The sequence below is a fragment of the Phocoena phocoena genome, chromosome 8 (genome assembly GCF_963924675.1).
Source record: "Phocoena phocoena chromosome 8, mPhoPho1.1, whole genome shotgun sequence".
Classification (NCBI taxonomy): domain Eukaryota; kingdom Metazoa; phylum Chordata; class Mammalia; order Artiodactyla; family Phocoenidae; genus Phocoena; species Phocoena phocoena.
This window is the reverse complement of record NC_089226.1, coordinates 98,440,886-98,467,992: the sequence shown is the minus strand read 5'-3', so window position 1 is coordinate 98,467,992 and position 27,107 is coordinate 98,440,886. Positions and strand designations below refer to the sequence as shown.

Genomic DNA, 27,107 nt, shown 5'->3' with positions numbered 1-27,107 from the left:
GTTGATTTCTTGTTCACCTTTACACTGAGGGTATCCTGGCTTTACTTGGAGTCACCTTCGTTTTGTTTCCCATACCCTGCATAGTCACTAAAATAGATGCTGAAAGCCTGCTGACTTTGGCAAAAGCTGAGTAAAAGCTAGCTCTAGCAGTTGCTTACTTCCTACAATCCCAGTTTTCACTTCATTTTTGAAGATCTATGGATTCCTTACTTTTGTGCTTGTTCAGCAATATGTTTTTAACTATTTTTTAAATAAATACATTTGACACAGCATCTTGTTTCTGCTGAAAGTACTTTTCAGAGTGTCCAACCCACCACAATGCCAAAAAACAGAAGTCTGAATTAGTTCCAACTATACACACTATACTCCCCTCACCCTTGATTCTAACAGACTGGGTTGTAAAAAGGCCCAGAGTGCAAAGTTTGCAAAAGCCCGATGCTAACTTTGCCTTAAGGGTGGAGCAAAAAAGAACTGAAGACGAGAGTGGTGTTAAGTGCCTGGCACCTTACCGTGAATATCTCATATTTCTTTTTCTTTTCCTCAGGCACAAATGCCTTATGGCATCAGACTACTTGTCCATTAGCACTACAAATACCTGGGCAAAGACAGCAAGATAGTAATCCCTTCTGTATCCTAAATAAAAGTGGAAGAACCTGTCCTTTTCAACAATAAAGATAGAAATGTATATAGTGAGAAGCATAGCAGTTTCTCCTCAGCTAAAAATAAAACAAAATAGCTAGTTGTCACATGCTTACAATAATATTTACGGCTCCTACAATTACACTAACAGGTGTAATGCTCTTGACTCAATCCATTCATGGCTGCATTTCATACTACATAAAAAGGGAAAAAATAGTCAGGATATAATACAGACAGACCAAAATGACTATTTTCATTTATGCTTCCCCTACCTCATTTCCTCCAGCTTCCTCTCCATCCACGTCTGCCCCTAAATTCTGGGTGGATCAGCTGAAGAACTCGTGTTTTAAGTGATGTAGACAGCAGCAAAGTCAAGAGGTCATAGGTTGGGATTTCCCTGGCAGTCCAGTGGTTAAGACTCCGTGCTTCCACTGCAGGGTGCGAGGGTTCGCTCCCTGGTCAGGGAATTAAGATCCCACATGCCGCGCACCGCGGCCAAAAAAAAAAAAAAAAACAAACACTTCATTAATTTACATGAAAAAGAAATTTGCGGAGTTCCCTGGTTGCCTAGTGGTTAGGATTCCGGGCTTTCACTGCCATAGCCCAGCTTCAATCCCTGGGTGGGGAACTGAGATCCCACAAGCCACAGGGCACAGCCAAAAAAAAAAGAAATTAGCTCCTACAATGTCGTGCGTGTGGGCACACGCAGGCGCGCGCTTTCTTGGCATAGGCTGTCCCTCAGGAGTGATTTAAATTTCCAGACACCTCCTTGGCTTTGGCCAACGGGGCCACTTGCTTCCCAGCTGAGGTACCCTTTGTAGCCGGAAGTGACACTTTAGTTAGAGCCATCGGCTCTAGGGAATTCTCTATTGCCCTAGAGGGCCCCATATCAAGGGCTAAGTTCACCTCTCATCAGCTTGGGCGTTATATAGATGACATGATTTACAAAAGTTTCTCCTACCTACATGCTACATGTCAGCCTGTCACTGTCATCTCAGATTCTACAGCAATCATTCATTCCTTTGAGATAAACACTGTTTCCTATATGAACACTCCTTTCTTGTGGTTATCACCACACCCACCATGAAACTAGTATCACTGCCAGGGGAGTTGAAGCCAGTCATCCTGGATTCTAGTTTGAAGCTGAATTCTTAAGCAAGTCTTTAGTGTCTCAAGTTGCAATTAACTCACCACAGGCATTTGAATAACCTAGGTTACTTAAGATTTCAGATTCCTGAGTCCCACTTATTTAAGCAATTTTTGGAAACGCAGCATGGAGATCTGCATTTTTAACAAGCTTCCCAGGTAATTCCTGTGTACTTGCTCAGATCTATAAGGCTGGGTGTAGGTCGTCTGTAACTCTATCTATGAAAATACCAAGATAAACCTTTACTATCCTGTACTTCAGATATAAAGACAGACAAAATGAAAAATAACGATCTAGAGTAACTGGTCCTTAGCTCTTCCTGGGTGAGATACTTCTAGTCTGTAACAAAGTGCATTAGTTCAGCAAGAAAGAGCAAGTGGCCAAGCGAGCCCATAGCTCTGAGCTGTCAGAAAGTATGTCACAGCAAGACTCATTGCCGCTATTTCACAAACATGTTCACAAAAATGGCTCACTGAGGCAGAAGAGTGGTTGAGCATAATCTATAACCGCCTCCAGGGAAAAAAAAAAAACTCAGGCTCTAAAGGATCAGGGAACAAATGGGCAAATCTTGACAAAATACACAGGATTCCTAAAGTTCGTATTAAGATATACCAAGAACCTTCAAAAGCATTACTAAATCAGTGTCAAGAAACGAGATACAGGGACTTTACAAATCATTCTTTTAACACTTTGTTTTAGTTAAGGGCAGAAAAATGTTTTTAAAAGACCACAGACCTCAGCTGCATAGAATTCTCATGGATTGCACATAAGAAAGGGTCCATCTGTTTCATTCTCTAATCTAAACCTAACATACACAACAATGCCTGGCATATGGAAGATGCTGGGGAAATATTTATTGAATGAGATAAAACAAATGGACCAATCGAGAGAAGAGTAAGGTTTCTATGTAGCTCAATGCCAGTGCATAATAAAGAATATGACAGAAATAAAGGCTATTCACCAGTAGCCAGGTTTTTCTACATTATAAAAAAAAAAAAAAAAAAAAAATCTCCAGCACGTCTGCCAAACCTCTCTGCAAAGCAAACTCTAATAGCTTTTTGGCTCTGTGCTTCATCCTTCTAAAACTACAACTGTCAGACACAAATCAAGCTTTAAAAGGTTATCAGCTACCATGCTTAGATTCCCTGGTCTTAACTAGCCCAAGAAAGTTTTCATACCCAAGACCTAGTTCAACAAAATTGAGACATGAGCATCACCAGAAGCAGCTATATATTTTTAATCTAAAGACCGGGCATACAGAAAGCATTTTACATAAATTCTCGAGTCTTAATAATGTAACAGGAAATATGGGCCCCAGAGAAATAAGCCCCTTTCTGTAGGTCTTAATCCTTGGCCTCTACAGTAAAGACAACCCCTGGTAATCCAATGAGTACTTGCTCCCCACCCACATACTACTTGGGAGGACACAGAGGAAGCAGCTATAGGTCTGCCCCTTATCATCTTACTAAGAGATTGCAAATAGCCTGAGAAGCCACATCATGGCCTAGCGAGCCTTTTAATTCTACATATTCAGACTTATTAGGATGATAGCTGGAGCTGGTAGTTTCTAATCTTCTACCCATAAATGTTCAAGAGGGTCATGAATTGCAATGAGCTTTATTCAACGTTAGTTTTGCCAAATGTCGCAAAAGAATCCCAGTGACTTATTAATACTTTATACTTCAGTTTCCTATCTCTAAGTTAGCAATAAGCTTCCCGTGCTCTACTTAGCCACATTTAATTTTTAAGAATCTTCAGAGGAAAAATGTTTCATATATAATTAAAAAGAATGTTCCTTGTTAAGAGCTGGGATTGAGCTCAAAATAAATCAGTCCTGGTACAATCCCCTTCTAGTTGCTCTGCAGAGAAAAAGGACACTGATACATAAGGAAGTAACCAAGATGAAAAGGAGAAAAGAGATACAGCTTAAAGTGAAGAAATGACACAGACCCCCCCACATACACACTTTAAAAACTTTATTTATATAAAAAAACTCATTTGTTTTTAAAAGCATTAACAAGAGAGAAAGAAAAACAGAAAAGGTATGGAGCAGAAGACATGCCCCTTAGTAGTGTTCGGTGGGAAGGTGGGATTTTTGGTTCTCTGAAATTGAACGTTTCGTGTTTTTATAAATGAAAAGGAAAAAACAAACAGTTAAAGGTCCCCAAAAGCCCATGGCTGTTCTATTACCCACACCCCACCGACAAAAAGAGCACCAGGAAAAGAGCAGAAGAAGACAAGAGAAACCAAGAGTGGAGCCACATCTGGATGGGGGCGATTTCCCCTGTGCAGTATGCTCTTAGGGTCACAGAAAGGAAAAGGCTCCTTTTTGCCAGAAAAGGAGTGGGACGAAATGTGAAGGGGAAAAGGGGTAAATAAGGAATTTTAATGCAAAGGGGAAGGCGGGTGGTGGGTTGTGCACTTTTCTCCTACCCCAAAGCCTCAATATATAAAGGAAGGGGGAGAGAGGAGGATAAAGATTTCCAGTTGCATTAAACAGAGCTTTTAGATTAAGGGGAGGAGTAAAAGGCAAATAAGGGAAAGGGTTAAAAACAAACAAAAAAAATCAACCGCATAGCAGCTGACTCCTCTAGCCCAACCTGCTAATATACACTAAACTAAAAGGAGGAGGAACAGGGGTGGGGGGGGCGGTCGGGGAGAGGGATATGGACATGACTTCCCTATAACCCCCTTCAGAGACGACTATCATTCTGGGCAACTAAGGAGCAAGAGCCACACCACTCACTCCTCCCACCAATCTCATTTGGAGGTTCATCAGAACAGGATTTTTGCAAAATCCCAACATATACAGTTGAGAAAAACCTTCTATGGCTAAAATTAGAGGCTATTCCAATTCCCAGTGGAGAGACTGAGGTTCTCTAGGTCACCCCTCCTCTTCTTTCTGCTATTTAGGGCCAAGAAGTAGGTAAGAAAGCAACAAAATATAATTTGCAAAATCATGAGAAATGAGACTGCAGAGGCAAAGAAAGGCACATGGAAGGGAAGGAGGAGATGCACCCCAGGCCAAAGGCACAAAGAAGAGGCAAAGCCAGGGGCGAACCCCACCTTTTTAAGGGTAAAGGGGGCAGGAGTATGTACATCAAGTCCTTTAGTCAGCCAGCCAATCCAGGGAGGAAGCAGGGGAGGATGGGGCTATAAGGGTGAGAAAAAGGAGAAATAAGGGCAGGGGGAAGCCAGCTTTGTAGCTTCCTGACAGTTTCAGACTAAATGATTCATGTACATTCCTACTCGCTCCTCCTAGAGGCTCTTCTCCCCAGAAGACATCTTTCTGCTCCTTCTCACCCAAGAAGTCTTCCTTGACATATTCTCCTCTTTCTACAGCCTCTTGAAAATGGCCAGGCCAAGTCAGCAGACATTATCATCACAGGATGGGAGTGGAGGGTTAAGGACAGCCTCAGTAAGGGGCAGTAGCTGCAGCCCAGGGCTGGCATGAGGCTTGGAGAAGAGATGGAGTCTGTAGGTCCTTGATGGTCCCTGCCCTGGAGATGAGGAGGGCGAGGTTTCTTAATCTCCGCTCTAGGAAACCTTCACTTGCTCAAGGGCCCTTGCCAAGTGGTATGTGCCAATGTCGCCGGCCGTCTTTGCTTCAAAAATAGTCATTAGGAATAAAGGAAGAGCTCATGCCCTCCACTCTCCAAAAAAGTAAAGGTCCCTTCCCCACCAAGAGAAGAAAAATCTTGCTTAAGAATCATGGGTTTATCAGATTGCTGGACACTGCGTATATAGCATATAACCTCCAATTCTTCCCATAGCCTCCAGTGAGGCTTCCCACGCTCTCCCTCCCTCCACACAAGGCCAAGAGTTCCAGGGAGAGCTGGCAAAAAGAGCTAATCCGCAGCACTTTCTCAAGATATGCATATAACTGAGTCAGGCTTCTTGGGAGTAATTGCAGGGGATCTGGAGGGGGGAGGAGGGACAATTAAGCTTCACTGGAAGAAGTTAGGGAGTTGATGGAAAGAAGGCAGCCACTTAGGGCTACAAGGGCAGGAGGCGGTGTGGCAGTGGGCACAACAGTCCAGCGAAGAAAGGGAAAAATCATCAGTCCATTTCACCACCAAAAAATAAAAGTACATATATTATAAGCCCAGACGTAGTGGAGAGAGTGGTGCTAAATCTTCTGCTGTAGGGAAAAAAGAGAAAGAGACGTTAATAGGGTTGGAATAAGGAGAACCAGAAGAGAGCTGAGCAAATCTGAAGGGAAGAAAGTAGCACATAATGGAGAATCAGATCACCAGTGGCATGTCCCAGCCTCTTAAGAGGTAACAATCACAGAAGCAGCACCCCTAAGCCCCGTGTGGCTGAGACTGATCAGATCAGCATGATTGGCAAACTGCTGGCACACAGAGACCTCCTTCCTCAAGGATGATCTTGGGGGTGGCTGAAGGACATACCATGGGGGAGTAAGACATTTGGTCCCCCTCATCGTCCAAAACCAACACATCCACCTCTTCCTCCAGAGATTCCTGCCCCTCGTCCTGCTGTGAACACATGCAATGTGTTAGTATGAGAGTAAGAAAACAGGAACCTCGTGAGTGCGTGCCAGATCTAGGGAAAATCCCCAAATTTGTAAACTCAAACAAAACAAGGTAATAGTAAGTGAAGGGCAAGATATTCAGAAAAAGGCAGGAACAGAAAGAGAGTAATGCGAGAATAGATCAGCTGGCGCTAGTCACATAAGCAACACATTTATAGCCTTCTTTCTCCCATCTCGACCATCACAGAATAATGGCACCAGAAATCCCAACGTGAATCAAAACTCCTACTTTTTCCCTGAAAACCCCTACAAGGAAAGGTGCTGTCTTTCACTAAGTACTTTTCTCCTATTTCACAGAACATGCAGGCTTCAAAACAGAACTAGCCTCAGAAGGACAAGAGTATATAAAGAGAATTTACCATCAGGGGCGTTCCCTTCAATGGCTCCATTTCGCCTAGATCCCCAGATCGATCCAGTGTTCTACTGTGGTCTCCCCTCTCATTCAGTGTGGAATAGTTGTTATCTAGTTTAAAAAAAAAAAAAGAAGTACAGAGACATGATGTTCCCCTCTAGTGTAAAATATGTATTAAGCAGATAAATGTGATTTAGGCACCTCTTTGGTAAAGCATTTGAGCTTTACCAAAGGCATTAAGGTCAGGTGGTCCTTGACATAAAAAAACTTACATCTAACTGGGAAGGCAAAATATATCATATATGATAATAAAGCTAAACTGAAGAGATCTATGAAGGGTACTGGAATTAGAAGATAGTGAGGTGAGCTGCAATAGTTAGGAAGGACCTAACAAAGTAGACAGGAATTCAGCCAAGCCTTTGGGGATGAAGACCATTTACAAAGCAAGTGGGAAGGACATTCCAATAGGAGGTATTACAAGAGCAAGATAAAAAAGTATAGAGTGAAGAGACAGGATAGCAAGTAGACTAGGTGGGCTCAAACAGAGTATATGCAGAGTAAGACAGAGTGAACCGGGCGTCAGACTGTGAAAGGCCGTGAGCAACAGTTTAGGGACACACGCTTGATTCTGTATTAATGCGGGAGGCATATGAAGATTTTTTTTTTTTAACCTTTGAGCATTTGGGAATGTGGAAAAAGGTAGACAGATCAGGTTTTACTACATTTCCTTGAATCCTTCCCAATGGAATGTCCAGCCAGTGTCCTTCCAGGAAGGTGAATGGTGCGGGTGCTGGAAAGAGCTGCAGAGCCAGACAGTTCTCCTCATCCCATATGATAATATGGCTTGCTCCATATCCTTAGGCAGGGATTAATCACCTACCTAATGATTTTGTGTTTGATCCCATGCTGCTCATCTGAATTTCTTCCCGATCAGGTTTCTTATCTACAGGGAGTCAGAAAGTTATCCAGGTCAAAACCCAACTCTTCAAAATCTAAACTCATAAAAATTGCTCTCTAGTCTGTCCTCCCTTCCCCCCCCCCTCCCATCAAACTTTTACTAAGCACCCACCACAAGTGCCAGGCTCTAGACAAAGCCCTCATGGGACTTAAAGAGATCCCTTTCCTACAGACTCTAACATAAGAAACGATTCACTCTAAGCCAGCAGGTTTCAAATTATTTGGTCTCAGGGCCCCTTTATATTCTTAGAAGTTATGAGGATCCAAAGAATGTTCACTGGTATAGACTACATGTATTAATAGCTACAGTGCTTTTAAATATTTATTTCATTTAAAATTTATTTTAAATATTTCATTTAAAAGAACAATACTTATTCCGTTAACATAAATAATACTTTTAATTTTTTTAAAGAAAGCATTGTTTTACATTTTTGCACATATTTAAAGTTTGGTTTAAGAGAAGATAGCTAGATTCCCGTATCTGCCTCTGTACTCAATCCGTTGTGATATTATTTTGGATGAACATAAATGACTCACTCTGCTGTACAGCAGAAACTGACACAGCACTGTAAATCAACTATACTCCAATAAAAAAAAGGATAAAAATTAAAAATGCTTTTTTCTCACCAGAAAGTAAAAAAAAATAGAATCAAACTGATTCTTATTTAGTAGCGTCACAGTGGATAGTGTACCAAATCGTTCAAGATGGCTTTATAAAACATACACACTTATCAAAAAAAATAAAAAGCACTGTTTTACATTTTTGCACATCTTTAAAGAGAAGATAGCTAGATTCCCATATCTGCCTCTGTATTCAATCCGTTGTGATGCTATTTTGGATGAATTATATAAAGAAAATCCAGCATCACACAGATAAGAAGTTGGAAAAGGGAGGAGAACTTTATTAGTCTTTTCAGATAACTGTGGATATTCTTTGATAGTACACTAATACTCGACAAGGAGAGTTTCTTTAAGGTTAGCGCAATAAGGAATCTGAATCCAAACTAATGCTCTCTTCGTAGTCTGTTAAATTAGTATCTATCGCTCTGTCTTACACTTTGAATGGATCAGTTACTCATGCATGATTTTGAAAATCATGCACTGGTCACTTGGAAAATACTGGTTCACAGAGTTATGCAGATTTTCTAAATGTTAACACATTTCATGATATAATATCAAAAAAATCACATTCATTAACATCACCACTGATTTCATTTAAAAGTATATTAACTGTTGGGATGTTACCAGGCTCACAGTGACAGATACAATTCTTCCAAAATTAAAATTTTCAGGCTTCCCTGGTGGCACAGTGGTTGAGAATCTGCCTGCCAATGCAGGGGACACAGGTTCAAGCCCTGGTCTGGGAAGATCCCACATGCCGCAGAGCAACTAGGCCCATGAGCCACAACTACTGAGCCTGCACATCTGGAGCCTGTGCTCCGCAACAAGGGAGGCCACGATAGTGAGAAACCCGTGCACCGCGATGAAGAGTGGCCTCCGCTTGCCACAACTAGAGAAAGCCCTCGCACAGAAACGAAGACCCAACACAGCCATAAATAAATTTTAAAAATAAATAAATAAAAATAAAATTTTCACTTGAAATTTCAGGCAAGTACTGTCAGTTATTTTTCCTCAAACTGACAAGCTCACTGTGTTCATTTTCAAGAAAATGTCTATTTTTTAAAGTAAAAATAGCTTTCCAAAAAAAAAAAGTGGTTAGTGTACCTAGTAACTCCAACAATAGCACAAGTGCTTTTCCTCAAGATTACCATCATGCTTTGGCATGCTGCAGGGTGCTTTATGAGTACCCCCTATATCATCAACACAGGTTATTAAACAGCTGTGTACTCAAGAGCAGAAACAAGAAAATTAATATTGCTACCGTTCCATCAAGTACATTCTTAAGTGAAATTGGCTCCTTTTTTTCGTCCTACCCTCCCGAAACTGGCCCTTCTTATAACTTCAAGTACATGGCAACGAAGACTGCAACCACTAGTTTGGTTTGGTGTCGTCGCCCTGGTTTACACTCAGCCTCCAGCAATAAAGCACCACCACTGCTTATGCACCATCAGCACAAACGTCAACAGATGTGGCGATCCTCAGACCACATTTTAAGAACCCTGACCGAGGCAAAACCCAAGTGTCATTAAGATTAAAAGGGTCATAAGAAGCACTAAATATATGATTTGTCTTTTGAAGAAAAACGTATCTGCTCACATGGCAGTGCTTAGAGGATACAGAATAGGAGTGGTTATCTCTGGATAACAGAAATAAGTGACTTTTTTGTTGTCATTTTTCTGGTTTGTATTTTCTAATTTTTCAACAGTAAACACATACTACTTGGTAGTATATGAAAATTTAAAAGGGAAAAGAAATCATTTTGCAATATACAGATCTTCCTCGGACTTACAACGGGGTTACATCCTGATAAACCTATCATAAGTTGGAAATATAAGTTGAAAATGCATTTTAATACACCTAACCCACCAATCATAGCTTAGCCCAGCCTACCTTAAACGTGCTCACAATACTTACATCAGCCTACAGTTGGACAAAATCATCTAACACAAAGCCTACTTTATAATAAAGTCTTGAATACCTCATAATATAATTTATCGAATACTGTACTAAAAGTGAAAAACAGAATGGTTGTAAGTGTACCGGCTGTCCACCCTCATGACTGCATGGCTAACTGGGAGCTGCAGCCAATGCTGCAGTGTGAGACGCTGTCCCACCATGTTATCGCTAGCCAGGGAAAACAGCAAAACTCAGCATTTGAAATGCAGTTTCTACTGAATGCACGTCACTTTTGCACCACCACAAAGTCAAAAAATCATAAGCCAAACCGTCGTTAAGTCAGGCACTATCTATATACATATGTCAAATCATTATGCTGTACACCTTAAATTTATACACTACTATATGCCAAGTATATCTTAAATAGAGAAAACAGAGTGGGGTTCGCTCCCTGGTCATTTTAAGTCCACTAGCAAAGATGCGGGAGTCACACGCAGGCTAACTGCCTGTCTTATTTGCTGATGCTCCCGTCTACCAGCTTCTGGGTTATAATCCTGAGGTGAAGTATTACTCTCCCTCCACCAAAAGACAAGCTCATTCAGAAATAAATATATATGCTATTTCATTAGATGGTAAGCCATCTAACAAAAGAATAGCAGAAGTGGAATAAAAGCAGAGAGGTATGTCCCCTGGTTACTGTACCTGATTTCTGGTTCCGGTCAATGAGAGGGAGAGTGCTGTCATCATATGAATGACTGCTCTGGCTTCGAGAAGCATTGTTTAGATTCACCTGGAGGCAAACAAAACACAATAATGTCACAGAGTACTGAATTCACCCTTATCTTATTCCTTAATGAGAAATAAGACTTTCAGGTCCTTATTCCCGAATGTGATTCTTACCAAAAGGTAACTCGTAAGGGTTAAATAAACACCTATATAGTGAAACAAAACTAGGATATTAGGGCTTCTCTGGTGGCACAGTGGTTAGGAATTTGCCTGCCAATGCAGGGGACACAGGTTCGAGCCCTGGTCCGGGAAGATCCCACACGCCGCGGAGCAACTAAGCCTGTGCGCCACAACTACTAAGCCTGAGCTCTACAGCCCGCGAGCCACAACTACTGAGCCCATGTGCCACAACTACTGAAGCCCACGCGCCTAGAGCCCGTGCTCCCAACCAGAGAAACCACCACAATGAGAAGCCTGCACACCACAACAAAGAGTAGCCCCCGCTCGCCGCAACCAGAGTAAAGCCCGCTTGCAGCAACGAAGACCCAATGCAGCCAAAAATAAAATAAAATAAATTTAAAAAACAAAAAAGAAACTAGGATATTAGGCTTCTATTTGTGTTCTGAACAGATTACAAAGGTATCAAACACTCACGCTATCAAGGAGATACAGTCTCAGAAAATGACAGTTCAGAAAATGGCAAACTCCTTCAAAGGGCTAAGGCAGATTCGGAGAAAAGTCAAAAAAGGCCATCATCCTTCATTACCACTGGCATTTACACTGTGCTATGACACAGAGGAAGACCAGAGCTATTTCAGCAGCAAATGAACTATAGGCACCATTTTGGGGGAAACGTTAATAAATGATTTCTTTACACACAGAGACTTGGGGCAAAAGTAGACTCAGGGGAAGTTCCCTGGTGGCCTAGTGGTTAGGATTCGGCGTTTTCACTGCGGAGGCCCAGGTTCAATCCCTGGTTGGGGAACCATCCCACATGCCGCCAAAATACAAAAGAAAAAAAACAAAGAAGTAGACTCAGTGTGACAGTGAAATAGAAGAACCAAAGACAAAAGCATTACCTGAGACCAAGGGGAAAAAAAGGTGAAAGTCTCAGTCCCAAGAGTTATTCTACCTGAAAGTCTGACTTCTTCCATCCTTCTTTTTCCAGTGGCTTCCGCAGTTCCTTATATCCCCAGATTGTCTGTAATACAAGCGCTGCTGCTCGAACTTCTTTTTCTGAGCGGTTCCTTTTGAGGAAAGTAACACCAGATGGAATTTGGATGTAAGACGAGGGAAGAAGCTGAAAACTTGTACTCTCTAATATAATGTAATGTAAGGATATAAATCCCCAAACGGGCAAGATCAAGTATTCATCAAGTCCCATATTTTAACTCAAACGGTGACACAAAGAAATGTTTGATGTAAGAGTCTTATCAATTTATGGATCAACATTAAGACAGAAAAAAGAGCAATACCTCTTTATACTTTCCATGTAAATAAGGGAAAATAACCTTAAAAAGCAAAAGGGGAAAGCCCCTTCCCAGCAACCCCTCTCTCATATTCAAACTTTTCCAGTTGTAATTTTAAGTGTTAATCTCACCCTGATTTGTTGATCAAAACCAGCTTCTCAATACCCTGTGTTTCTCGAAGCTTTTTGGCAGCCTCCAAGTTCTCAGCAATAACTTCATTGATGGTATTCAAAACAGAGACCACAGTGTCCTCAGAGAAATTCTGGGAAGAGCTCTGTTGCCCTCCTGGCAGATTCTTTACCAAGTTAGGAATAGCATGTTTACCTGTAGCGGTGAGACAGGAGGAACGTGTGCGGGGAGAACAAGCTGAGTCAGGCTGTTAGGAGCCTCACACTCCACGTAATCGCATTGCTCATATCAAGCACAGATACTATCCACATGAATCAACTTCCTTCTCCTGTAGGATTATCATTTCAAAAGAGCAAAGGACCTGGAATAGCCATGGATATATTGTCCCTCCTATTCTTTTATTTATTCTCTCTTTCAGTCACATTAAAACAATCTGAATACTTTATCTCAAATATGCTACACAGTCCATTCAGATAGTCTAACGAAAATAGTACACTGAATACTATACTACTCTTATAGCTTAATAGAACAGTCATTGTGAATTTAAGAAAAACAAAAACTGGGCTCTGTCACTTATGAGCTATATTAACTCTGGACAAATTACTTAACTTCCCGGACCCTCAGTTTCCTTATTCTAACAAAAAATTTTTTTAAATGGACCCTTGTAAAGTGGCGACATTTAAATGAGAATATACAGACATGCTTAACAATCCCTAGTAACAAAGTACATGCTCAACAGACAGATATTCTATTTTTGAAGAATCAGCCCCTCTTGTCTTTCCAAGAACCATTAAACTATAACCTTCTCCAACCTCCAGATTCACAAACTACGGAGGACTAGGATTCTTCCTCAGCCCTTTCAACAAATAAATTATTTAGCACCTGTTGGATCAAAGGTGCTGTACTAGATGCTAAGGTAACGGCTCCTCACCAATTAATTCTTTGTTGCGAGCATCCACGGCCAGATTTCTCAGGGCTCCAGAGGCAGCTTTCACGACCCGCTCATGTTCGTTGGTCAGGAGGTCAGCAATGGCAGAAAGAGCCTTCTCTTGACGCAGAGCTGAGCGGATATATCGACCATACTGCAAGGAGCACGTGGAAAGAAGCAGAACAGATTATAAATGGTAGCAAACTAGTTAGCTAAGTCCTCCCATCTCCAAATCCATTTTGTAAAAGGGACTCACCGTCCAGCGCCCAGCACACAAGTTCTGGATGGCCCCTGCTGAGGCTTCTAGGATGGCAGGATTCTTGCTCTCCTTGAGGAGTGAGATGTATATCCGAACCACCTCTGGCTGAAATAAAAGTTCATAGCCTGCACAAGAAAGGACAAGAAAGCAGAGGATGCTTTTCAGCACCTACAAACCAGGCTCTGGCTGGTTGAACTCCAGTGTTAGTACTCTGGATTAATGGGTTTATGCTCCAATACCAGTAAACTCTCTAAACCCTCCCACCCACCCAACAGCAAACTCAAGAGATCTGACTACTACATCTGATGTTGTCAGATGTAGCCTTAAGAATGTAGCCTTAAGAATAAATCAACCATGGCAAGAGCAAAACAGATATCAACTCATATGCAACTCCTGTCTCTCCCTCCTCCTAGCCTCTTCTCTCCTCCCACAGTTTACTCTGACCTTGCTTGGCACTCAAGGGATTCATTTACTCATCGATAGCACTCAGAGTTAAAGATTCCTCAGCTCAGATGAATTATTTCTAACTTAACTGAGTCATTCTGCCCACCTGAACTATGATTAAGTGAAAGGGGCTCAAACTTAATAACATCTGAATTTTTATATCCACGGGGAGCTGTGAATTTTGGACTCACCATATTGATGAATATAAAGATCCAAACTGTGATAAAGAGACTTCTTATAACAAGTAAAGTTTGAGTCCCAAGAACTAGTGGCTACTTAGGGTACTTAAGTTTCTGGTCTAAACTACCATCAGGTCCTTATCCTCAAGTAATCTGAAGAGTTGCCGTAACAAGAAGTCCTTTGAAAGTTACTGTTATTAGTTTCCAAATACTTCTGTCATCACTTCAAATCCTTAGGTCAGAGAAGACAGAACAGTGAACATACTGTATAGCCTACTGTTAGGCGGCCAAACACCTATCTGTGGACTATGGTTATGAGCTCTATGGAGCCTGAGAAGAAAAAGATAACTTACCTCGAGCAGGACTAGTTCTTTTAGGGAAATCCACTGTATCATTTGTTGGATCCTCTGTGGGTTTTTTCCCTTTGGAAATTAAAAAAAGGGGGAAGGGGTAAAAAGTTTAAGAAAGGGAAGAGTCCACCCAGTATATTTTTTTATTCTTCAGTCAAAATCTTTGGATCAGAGATGCATCAAGAGGGGCAAAAAACAAGAAAACAGACAAACAAACAAAAAACCAGGATCCCCAGCTTGTCCCTACCAGATACAAGAAGAGAAAACAGGCAGCACGTGGGTAAGACAAGGATAACCACTACTGCTGCTGCCGTCCTGAGTCCTGATAACTGGGGCTGCTGTCCAGAAATAGCATGCCATGAGCCATTAGCTCAGAAGAGCTAAACTTGTTTCAGTGGCCATCCTCAACTGAACTTTCCTACATGCATCCACAGGGAAGGGTTAGGCAAAGAAATACCAGGGAAGCTAAAACCAAAACATGCAAATTAGAAGTAGGTAAGCGCCTTAAAAGATTCCACTCACCTCTGGAGAACCACTCATCTTCCAGCGCATCACCCAAGGTGGAAAGTAGAGGAGAGAAATGAAGGAAGAAAAATGCGGCAGAGAGATGTCAACAGGATCATGGGAAAATAAGCAGGAAAGCAGAGAGGAAAAGAAAAACACAGGAAACACAAAGGAGGAATGGGGGAGAAGGCCCCAGATTAGTTGAGTTCTCGGCCTTCACTGCCCAATTACTGATGCCAATACCACCACCACCACCACCACCACCACCACCGTCACCACCATGAAGCACACGACACAGGGGAAGCAGCAGCAGAGCAAAAAGACATCCTTGACTAGCCTGATTCCTGTACTTGCTCGGCAAGTATTTTGTACCTAAAGCTAAACGTGTTCCTTCCTCTCCCCATCCTTACATTAAAGAGCAAGGAACAAGGAACCAAGACTCACCTTTGCCCTTCTTGGCCCCAAAGCAACTGGCAGCATGTGGCCCAGTACTGTTGGCAACATTGGGAGGTGCCTCTTGGTAACGTTCTGCTTGTGGGATTTCTCGGTGAACTTGATACGACAAGTTCCGAAGGAGGCAAACACAGTTCTCCACAAGCTTGGGATCACAAAATACAAGGTTCAATGAGAGAAAAGAACGACTATAGTGATTTCCTAGCAAGTACAGGCTTCCATGATTCACGTATTAAAATATTTATCCTCAAAAGCACAGCCCAATTCATCATCTCTCACAATACCTCAAGTGCCCACGCTTCTCAAAATTCTTGTAGCCTCAGGCTAACAGAAGGTTTCTGCTACCATTTGGTGTGTTAACACAAAACTCAGGCTCACTCTGACTTTTTTCCTAATCAGAAAAAAAATGTTAAGTATGGCTAAACAGCTTTAAAATATATAGGTGAATGAAATTCTAAAGAAAACAGTTTTTGTCTATGGTGAACGCCCACTTTAAGGAGTGGGGGCTGGTATAGGTATCTAATGTTATTTAGAAAGCCTGAGATGATAGGTCTGCACTATGGGTACCTCATGGTTGTCGTGAATGGAATTCTCACCCATTAACCTACCTTGCTGTCTGAATCTTTCTGTCCAATCTCAGCCTGAACAATGAAAATGAGAGCATCCACCAAACCGTCACATTCCCGAAGTTTCCGGCGAGCTTCACTCCTCTCCGAGCTGACATTCCTGAGGGAAAAAGGAGAGACTTCAAGATGACTAAAATCTAGAAACCCTCTCTTAATATCCTTAACATCTACAAGCCCCCTTAATATCTTTTCTTTTCACTGTAACAAATAACGAGTACCTGTTATAAGGAAGGCACTGGAGTTGACAGGAAGTTGAATAAAACAGTTCCTGCTTTCAGGACATTTATAACCAGGCCAGGGAGAGGGGTGTATAAATAAAGTATACCAACAGCAATAATTTAAGACAGAATAGATACTTCTTGTGTGGAAGTACAAGTGAAGAATAGGGGCAGAGCACATAGGGGTATATTCCACAGAGAGAAAGAATATATTGTACATTTACAGGGTATTAGAAAAAGAAATCAGGAAAACTTACATGAAATAAAAGCACTTGAGTTTAGCTTCAAAAGATAAATAAGCAGAGAAAGGCACTGCAGACAGAGGAAGAGCTCTTCCTCACTCTATCCTTCTAGTAGTTTGTACTCCATTTGTTGCATTTATCGCAGCCTGACTTGAAATACAAATAATTGAAGGCAAGAACACAGGTACACACAAGCCTAGGACTAGACGACTGCCTTACGTGCAGTAGGTATTGAACAAATGTTTACCAAATTATACGAACAAAGTCAAAGAGGCACAGAAGTGAGGAAGATATGCGGTTTACTTGCCGTTCCCCACATAAGGCATATATGATATGCAAGGGAGTAGTGACAAAGGTAGAAAAACAGGCTGAAGTCACAGTATGCGATACAAATAGGACCCGAGGCTGAGTGACAGGCTAAGGAATTTCAACTTTTTTTAAAAGCAATTTAAGTTAGTCATCAAAAATTCTATCTTCATACTCTCAGAGCCCTTACGTTACCTAAGGCAGCCAGCTGTGTTGGTGAGCACAGACTCCCACTCAATATGGCGCGGCTTACAATCTTCATTAGGTTCCCGCTCCCAACCAGAATGCGGAATGATCACTTCATCTGTCAAGGCATGCAGTGCATGGTCCACAATCTCCATTTTGATTGAGTCATGGGATGAGAGATTCCACAGGGTTCCTGGCAGAGACAACGCATCAGATAGCTCTCCAGCACCCGAGACGGTATGTTTGAAGAATACCAAAGAGAATCCCCTATTCCAACATTTCTCAGTCTTCTCTAATGACCAAATACCTTGTAATGATATTCAAGCTTTAGTCTGTGACCCACAATAATATATTGTACATTATGGCTCAATACAAACATACATACCATGAAGTAAGGTTTCATAAAACAATACTTATTATAAGCCATACCCTCTAGGCTATCTACACCCACTTCTCAATCCCAGTACCACTGACATTTTGGGCCAGATAATTCTTTGTTGTGGGGAGCTGTCCTGCCCAACATTAAATGTTTAGTGGATGTCCAGCGTTTACTCATTTGATGTTAATAGCACTCCCTCCCAACCTCCCCAAGTTATGACAACCAGAAATACCGCCAGACATTGCAAATTTCCTCTGGGGGGGCAAGATCAGCCCCAATTGAGAACTAATGATCTATGCTATTTCTTTTTCTTTCTTTCTTGCTTTCTCTTGGAACACTGATTGTGATCCACAAAGTTGTGCTCAATACACACTAATGGAGTATGACCCACAATCTGAAAAACCACTCTTCTAAAGCAAGGACCACAAGCACAAATGCCTATACATGCCAGGCAGGTGAGTCAGGACAAGCAGGTATTGTAAAGAAATCACAAGAATATGGGTTAAGTGCCAACTGACACTCAGCTTCGATTCTGGGGAGACAAATTCCTAGGTGGTGGCAGTTGGTCAGAGATAACATGTTGGAAATCATTGCGAACTGGAGAGCACATGCCCCAATCAGCTCAGACCAACTACTGCCAGGTAGCAAAATAGATCCATTGCTACCAGTTCCCGCACGTTTAAAATAGAAGGCAAGAATCTGGAATTTTAAGTGAAATCTTCTGCGTTTAAAACATTAGCAAACAATGCTTTAAAATTTGGAAAACCATGCATGATCCAAATCTGTGAGATGGATTTGACCCAAAGGCCACAACATTTAATCAAAAGTCAAAGGACTAGAAATCCTTCTAGCTCTCAGTCTCTCTAAGGGATAACAGTGACCCTAACCTAGCAGTTCCCCTCGGGCCTAGAACTCACCAGTAATAACTTCAGTGAGGTCCACATCACGAGCCTTTCGGAGTAATCGCACAAGAGCAGGAATACCGTCACAGTTTTTTATAGCAATCTTGTTATCCTGGTCACGCCCAAAAGAGATATTCTTGAGAGCTCCACAGGCTCCAAGGTGCACTTCTTTTTTGGGGTGGTCTAACAATCCCACCAGGACTGGGATACCCTTGAGCTTCCGAACGTCAGTCTTCACCTTGTCATTGCGGTAGCACAAGTGTTGCAGGTATGCAGCTGCATTGGACTTGACGGCATCCAAACGGAATCCTAGCATGGCTATCACCTCTGGCAGCTCTGGCTGTCTCCAGTTTGGGGGTGGAGGCCCTCCCTTGCGCAGGCTATCCAAGCTTGCTAAACTTCCCCGTTCATGCTGGGCCAAAGGAGCCCAGTAGTACTGGTCTGATGGCACCTCCTCACCAATCATGTCTTCATAGCTCCTGCAGTGTTGGAAGAACCAGAAAGAAAAAAGGAATACGTTAAGTTGTTAAGCCTGGTTTCTTGGAGGGCTCCCATTACCCCTCATCTTCAAGGAATGAGTAACCCCAGCTCTAGTACACTAGATCTTATCTCTCCTTTGCATAAAAAATATACCGATCAATTTTTCTTAATGAGATAAGGCAATAATCTTAAACGCATCTGCAATTAGATTAAAACTGCCATTTTTTTCTGTGAAGTTTACTAGCTTGGAGGAGCAACAAGCATTCGGATAGTTAATCACAAAAAAGAACCAAATCCTGACTGCTTAGTGTTTGAACGATATCTGACACCTACTAAACTTCTCCAGATAGAGATTGAAATAAACCTTCAGACAGCAGAGTTAATGAAACCAACTGACTTGGTACCACAGAAATTAGCGAACAATGTCTGAGAACAGCTCTCATAAGGCCTTAGACTAAAGGGAAAATAAGGCATTTACTTACACACAGGAAAGAGCTGGTGGAATAAGACCCTTAAACACATTTCACATTTAAGTCTCTCCTTACCCTACTTTGGAAATTATTAAAAAAGAGATGATAGAGTAAAAGCAGTAAAGGATGTCTTAATACCTCATGTGAGGACTTGGCTTTGGTATCGATGAGGTATAAGCTTGAACATTAGTTTGCACTAGTTCATCCCAAGGTCATCTCTGCTACTCAACAAATGTGTTTGAGACATAATTTCTAGTCTCCAATTTCTAAAGACAATACTTCCAACTCTGTCAAAATAGACACTACTGACCACCATCACATTTGGGATACCCAGTCACTATGAAAAGCAACAGACAGAGCAACTGAAGGTAAAGAAAAACATCTAACCAGAGATATTGCTTCCTATTTCAGTACTACCAACGACCACTAGAGGGTGAGTCTGTCACACTATTATTTATTCATAACCACCAGGAAGGAAGAGACCCATTATCAGTGAGCTCATCTCACTCTGTGGCTCCCACAGGAGAGAGGAGAATCCATTGTGTGGAACTCTCCAAATAAGCCCGTCGTTTGTTCCGCAAAACCACTCCCACTGTCACCAAACCCTCAAAGTTTTAGCCTGAGCAGAGGGCCTGCCTCACAGCTGTCAACATCAACCACTCAAAAGTGATTTAAATGGACAAAGCAGTTAGTAAAAAAATCACTATTTTGCAATATCAGTGAAACAAAATAAGCAGGTTATATAGCTGAGTTTTAAAAGTAGGCAACTAAACAGCATATTAAGATTCCATTTCAGTAGGGAAAAAATAAAGTCAGAGTGTGTTTACATGTATAAGAAAAAGAACTCAAAGGAAAAGCATCAAAATGTTAACAGGAGTTCTTTATCAATGGACGGTGTGCCTATCTAGTTTTGTAGTGATGATGTTTTTACTTTTATTATTATTTTAATATAAGCAATTACAAAACAATTACCATAACGAAGATTTTGGCCACTCAAGTTATTTTTACAAGTGGATCATGACATTCTTTCCTTTGTCTTACAAATAACAAAGCTGTGTCCAGACAGATTAAATGACTTGCTTAAGGCTACACAGCTAGTGGCAAAGGCACAACTAGAACCAAGGTCTTCTGGTTCAGTGCTTTTTCTACAAATCATTCTGCCTTACTGTTTTCGTTTGACCTTGTATTACTCTAGCCCCAGAACAGGAAGCAGCAAATGTTCTTGCTAGTCAAGCAGGTTTCCGAGTCCAGTATCACCCTGGAATAAACCCAAGAACCAAGCCCAAGCCCTCTTTCTTTGTCAGTTGCCACAGCAAGGGACAACAGAGAATGACCTGGCCACCAGCACCCACCTAGATCCAATCCCTCTACTAATGAGGAAGTCAGAAAAAGCAGACTTGTCAACAAAGAGAAGAAGCCAACACCCTAGGCAGACTCCTTTGGTGATAGCTGTTATCTACCACTGCTCCAAGTTGCACCAACTAAGGCCTGATGTGCCCCCTCACCCCCACCCCAGGAATAAAAGGTGAGTCACATGGGAGTTGGATTTGCTGTCCAAAAGACACCTGAAAGGTGCGTGACTCAGGCTTAGGTAATGAGGCCTCTACTCCTGGGCCCAGCCCAGTCTGCTGTTCACCAAAGCTACGTAATATAAGTAAAATGAGCACCAAGGCATTTGTTTTAGAAAGTCATGACCTCATACAGAAATTCAGCAACAGCTGTTAGGATATCCTTACCATTAAGACATCCATAAATCTTCTCCCTTCATTCTTATCGTTTCTCTTTGCCCGGAAAACAGTCTCTATATAAAATACAGAGACTCTATATAAAATAACAGTCTTTATTCTAAAGCAGGATTGGCAGCCCATGGGCCAAACCTGTTTTCTGTACAGTCCCAAAACTAAACTAAGAATGGTTTTTATATTTTTAAAAGGTTGTAAAGAGAAGAACAACGGCATACAACAAAAACGATATACTGTTTGCAAAGTCTAAATGAGTTCTATTTGGTCCTTTACAGAAAAGGTTTGCCAACTCGCATTCTAAAGCATTTTTTCAAGGCAAACCATCTACCAGTCCAAACGTCAATTACTACCTTTTTCACATCACCAAAGAATCCCCAGGGATAAACAGTAAAGTCGGAATTAGTGACCTTTCAGAGTGTCAACAATGTACCACTCTCTAAGGAAGCCACCCCCATTTCACTTTACAATCAAATGTAAGAACCTAAGCACAAAGCGTCAGGGTTTTTGTGAGATCAAGGTTTGTTTTCACTTGAGATTAAAACCATCACAGCGAAGGTTCTTATATATACCCTTAACTATCTATTCTGGCCTAAAACCCTCAACCTTGTTCTTAACACCAAACCAGAAGCTGAAGAAATTCACAAGAGCAAATATTCCATAGCCTCAGACACCAGGTTCCAAAAGGGGGTCAAATCTTAGGCAGAAAATATAGAAACTCTTGGCACAGAAACAAAGGCCACTCTTCAGAACACAGACCAATAACCATCACAAGTTGTTTTCTATAATTAGAATATATGATTTCTACAATGAAAAAGAGACAAAAAAGCATGTCAATACTTAGTAAAATCAGAAAAGGGAAGAAAAGGGTGGTCTTCCACAAAAACAGGCAGAGGAGGGGGCCACAACTACCTCTGATCCCAAAAAGCACTTAGACGGAGAAGGAAGAGCAACCCCTTTTTGCTGTCTTTGAAAGTCCCTTTTCTTCCCTTTTTCTTGCCTACCTGAGGCGTCGCCGAGGGTCAGAGGGTGTCCCAGTCCGACGGCCAGTGCCATAATCAGACATCATGCCGTAATCCACGTCATCGTAGCCCATGCTACGCTGGTCATCCTCGAGCCCATAAGGCTCTGGATGAAAACGATGCAGATCCACACTGCTCCCACCTACCCGAACCTGTGGCTGAGGCCCATAGACATCCTGTCTACTGGGTGCCCGGTAACCTTCCATGCTGGGCCTATACCGCTCCTCAATGCGGGTCACCCGGGACAGACTGCCATAGTTGTCACTGCTACTTGGATAACCATCTTCATAGTGGCGGCTATATCCATCAGGAGGGTAGTGGAAGTTCCTGGGAAGGGTAGCAGTGCCTGCTTGCCCCACATAGGGGCCAGGGCCCCCACTGCCATTCTTGCGGAAGTCGCGACCCAGAGTCTGGATATAGTTGTTTGAAACGGATGAGGCATCTACAGGCAGCCCGTCTGGTCCCACAGGGACTGGCTGGACTGTCCGTGTGGTCACAGTCTTCACTACTTTCTTGACCTTCAAGTAAAGAAAGAGAAAAGAAAAATCAATGAAGTGAACAAATTAAGCTTAAATTCTAGACCACTCTAAGACAAGAAACGAACCTCTACCCCCAGCTCGCTTTACCTAGAAATGCCATGCAATCTACCACCTACCCTCCTCTCCATCTTACAGGAATTCTCCAGGCAGGAAACTTGCACAGGCAGCTAACTACACCTCTAAGGGAAGCTACTGCAGACTCTTCCTCATTCCATTAGATTTTCCCGTATCTCTTCTATCTTCTCTGTCTACCCAGAGGTCACTTTCTTTATGCCTTTACCACAGATCAGTGGCTCCTCATCCACCCTAATTAAGTGCTTAGCCCCTCCCCTTAATAAAGACCATAGGAAGAACTTCTCCATCATCCCAGACCTTATACAAGTCTTAGCTTACTGTGGTCTCTGTGCGCCGAGTGGTTCCATCATCCGAGGTCTCCACAGAGACAACAGACATGGCTCCCTCAGGGTCCTCCTCCGTGTAGGTCTCCACAATCTGCCCTGGCTCCTGCATCCTGGGGATGGTGCTATACAAAAGGTGACTGTGATCCTACATGGAAAAGAGAAAAAAGAAAGAGCTATTATTAAGCCATATATACTAACAATCCATCCCAACGAGAGGCACTGCCTCCCTAAAGACACTGCACCTTCTATGGGCCCCAGGATTTTTAAAGGGGTGCCTGTTCCCACTTTCGAATTTGTACAAAAGGGCAGAAGACATAATTTCCCAGTTCTAGTCATTTAACAAACAGGAACTGAGTTAACTACAGCTACATCAACACCCAAGTGACAGAGACAGCAGATACAACTTCCCAGTCCTAGTCATCTAAGTGAGTATGAACTGTGTGAAGCTGCAGCTACATCTACATCTGAGGGATCCTTCAAAAAAAAAAGTTCACCCAATAAGAACTTTTAAGATGAACCAGAAAACCCCAATAAGAGCTATCTTCTGAATAGCTCTATGCTATTCTTCAGACATGCCTAAGGCTCAAGGTCAGCCAGATTCTAGGCATGGTTTTTTGCAAAGTAGAACCACACCCATTCTAGAAAAGGGATGCAGTAATTGAGAGATCAAATACTGGATCAATGGTCATTACAATTAATTCCAAAATAAAACTACATTTATACTTTGAAACTCCATTTTTTAATTTTCCTAAATGAAAGAAACTAATTAATGGGAGCTTACAATGTGCCAGGCACTTCAGAAGACACCAATATGCTCTTAAGCTGAGGAAGTAAGAAAGATATGAATAAGCAACCCAGACCTTGAGCCAAAAGAATTACCTGGGGTCCGTTGAGTTTTAGATCTGAAAATTTCTGTCGCTCAAGGTCAACATCGCCCACAAACCGGCCGTTCTGAAACATAGCCCACAAGAAGACAATTCATTTTGTGGCCTTCTTTTGCTCTATCAAACACAAATGATCTTTGTTCCAAACAGGAAAAGGCCTTTCAAGAAGACATTTGTGGCCTGGAGTCCTTCTGTCAGTACAGATAAAAGAAGCACATCACTCCTTAGACTTAACACCTCAAAACTGGAACCGGGCCTAGAACTCTGGCAGACTGGGTCTCTGGAACACAGGAACGTAAGCTCTATGAGGGCAGACGTTTATTGTGTTTTGTTTTTGGTCAGTTTTGTTCACTGTCTCCCTAGTGCCTTGATCAGTGCCTGGCACATAATAGGTACTCAAAAACTATTTTCTGAATAAACAGCAGAGACTCAGATAAGCTCCCCACGAAATCTTTTTGGAAAGCCATAAGAACATAAGGAAACTTGGAAAGCCTAGGTTGGGGGGTTTCCAAAGCCTTCTTTATTGTTTCACGCATCTTCATGCTCTACAACCACTGGAAACTCCCATACCAGGCAGCTTTTTAGAGAAAGAGGCAAGAAGTATGAGTTTCTCTTTCCAAGTAGAAAGAAAACAAGTATCTCAACTTCCCTCAAGCAGATGTCTCAGTATCTTCATCACCAATTATTAGAGCCACAGAACACGTTCAAAAATGTCATTCTTAAGTTGCTCTGTCTTAAACAGCAGGAAATAATCTAATAACATTATACTACGTAAAAATACATTTGACTACTCCCCTTCAAAAAGAATACAGTGAGATTCAGCCACCTTGGGAGACTCTTCCCCCACCCTACTCCCATTACATAGGGAGTGTAATGCTGGAGGGAAAGGAAGTTAAACATTACTTTCAGGAAGAAGGAAGGGTGTGGTTTCATTGCTGAGCAGAAGTTAAAAATAAAAGAGAGAGAGAGAGAGAGAGAGAGAGAGAGAGTCCACGTACTAAATCCTGGAATTCCCCACCACCTACAAGGCTGAGCAATCCCGCTCTCCTTTTCAATACATACCCCTCCCTCAACCCTAACCCTCTATTCTTGTTCCTATAAAAATCCTAGGAACACTGCAAACACACTGCTTCCAAATTCCTGGTCATCCCCAATTGGAATTATATCCTCACTCAACACGCTCCTTAGCATGAGGGACCTTCTCCATCTTAAAAAATAAATAAGTAATCAATGAAAGGACTTATTGGAGCATGAACACTGTTCTTCGTTCCCATCAGAGATCTCTTAAAATGAAGTCTATCAGGCAATGCCTACTACACACACACACACACACACACACACACACACACACACACACAACCTCAGACAGATTACATCACAGCGAAGTCAGACTACAGAAACCATAGGAAACACAAGATACTTCTCATTTCTAACACCAACTCTCCCAAGCCACAGCAGAGTCAGCCAACCCAGAGACCACTGGCTCCTGTGGTTATCTGGGTTAAACAGCAGCATGGGGCTCCCTCTCCAACTCTAACCAAGAGAACTAACAATAACCCCTTCCTCCAAGAAACAATTGCACAGCCAACAAGAAGAGCGTGGAGCAGGAATGCACAATTTATGCACACTGACTGCCACACCTTCTGAGCAAACTGTTCTCTGAGGGAGGATACAAGATGCCCAACTTCCCCAACCACTAAGCAGGCATTTAATTTCCTGAATTTCTGATATGGGGGTGGTGGGGGGGGGGGAACACACAAGAAAAAAAACAAGTAACCTGAGTACAGCTTCAAATTATATGATCTGCCATTACTAGAACTGCATCCCAACCCAGAAACCCCACTCCAGCAGACAAGAAGTCAGATGGATGCTTCTAGAGATAAGTCCACCCAACTCAGCACAGCAGCAATATTCCCTATCTCTTAATCAGTATTCATCACGCCTGTAAAGGTTATCATGAGGCATGGGCACTGGACAGCCCATAACCACGAGGAGAGTAGTTTCCCAAGAAGGATCATAGTCTCTCTATGACCATGCCAAAGTCCTACCTGCAGGTCTGATGGAGAGAGGGGTTACCTGATGCCGGCGGGTGAGGGTGCCGTTGGCCATGAGCGGGTTGGCATCTTGTGGCGAGACCCGGACGCGTTCCAGTTGCGCCGAGACGTGGCGCCGTTCCTCCTCCAGCGCCCGGGTCAGCTTCTCAAACTGGGCCTCTTGTTCCTTCACAGAGGCCAAGATGCTGGCGGTCGACTCCACCTCTGAGTCGTCCATGAAGGTAAGGGGCAGAGCCGCCGCAGGGCAGGGTAAAAAGGGAAGGTGGATCACAGGGGGAGGAGGAAGGAGGGAGAAGGCCCCCCTCACTTCACACTACCGGGAAAAGGTAAGAGAGAGGAGAGAAAGAAAAGGTCACAGGTCAGAGAAGACAGATGAATTATTAATCCCAGAGCCAAAGATGCCCTCTCGTGGTTTTACTGCAGCACAGAAAGAGAGCCACCACCAAGCCTGGACCCACCACCAGTGTCTGTTCAAGCAGGATCCTTTGGCCATTACCCTCTTTAACACCCCACAAGAAATACCTATTGAAAGGAAAAGTGCAACTAGACCCAAGGGAGAATGTGCCTAAGGGCTGTAGTCATGACATGAGTTTAAAATTAGGTTATTCTCCCCTGGAAGAATTTGCTGGCATCAACTCAGTGAAAGATGTAACTCCACAGTATAGACAAGCACACACTCTCCTGCTGGGGCAGGCCACCTCTGAGATACGGGGGCAGCACAGATCTTACTTAACCTCTCCCAAATCTGAACACTGAAACTGCTGGAGTGGTGGCAAAATATACTAAATGAGTATGCTAAATTAAAACGCCGGTAAGAAATGGATGCAGTAAAACAAATTCCCACCATCAAAGGCAGGAAATAAAACTAAGGCCCTCAAATTGGATACATTTATAAAGGGATTTTCTACTTTTAAAAACTATACTACAGGGCTTCCCTGGTGGCGCAGTGGTTGAGAGTCCGCCTGCCGATGCAGGGGACACGGGTTCGTGCCCCGGTCCGGGAGGATCCCACATGCCGCGGAGCGGCTGGGCCCGTGAGCCATGGCCGCTG

The 27,107-nt window shown here is 42.5% G+C and overlaps 1 protein-coding gene across 1 annotated transcript; it reads right to left on the bottom strand.

Annotated features, from left to right (window-relative positions):
* Positions 1-5,488: 5,488 nt before the first annotated feature.
* On the bottom strand, positions 5,489-26,273 carry CTNND1 (catenin delta 1). Its single transcript, XM_065882879.1, has 18 exons — positions 26,079-26,273; positions 23,998-24,069; positions 23,111-23,263; positions 22,161-22,696; positions 18,483-18,946; positions 17,196-17,379; positions 16,217-16,334; positions 15,600-15,753; positions 15,174-15,191; positions 14,655-14,723; positions 13,676-13,803; positions 13,423-13,573; positions 12,494-12,686; positions 12,026-12,140; positions 10,870-10,957; positions 7,574-7,636; positions 6,701-6,804; positions 5,489-5,927 (listed from the first exon to the last, which is right to left on the bottom strand). Exons 1-18 carry the CDS (start codon positions 26,271-26,273, stop codon positions 5,916-5,918), a joined length of 2,817 nt encoding a protein of 938 aa, XP_065738951.1. The 3' UTR covers positions 5,489-5,915.
* Between the last annotated feature and the right edge of the window lie 834 nt (positions 26,274-27,107).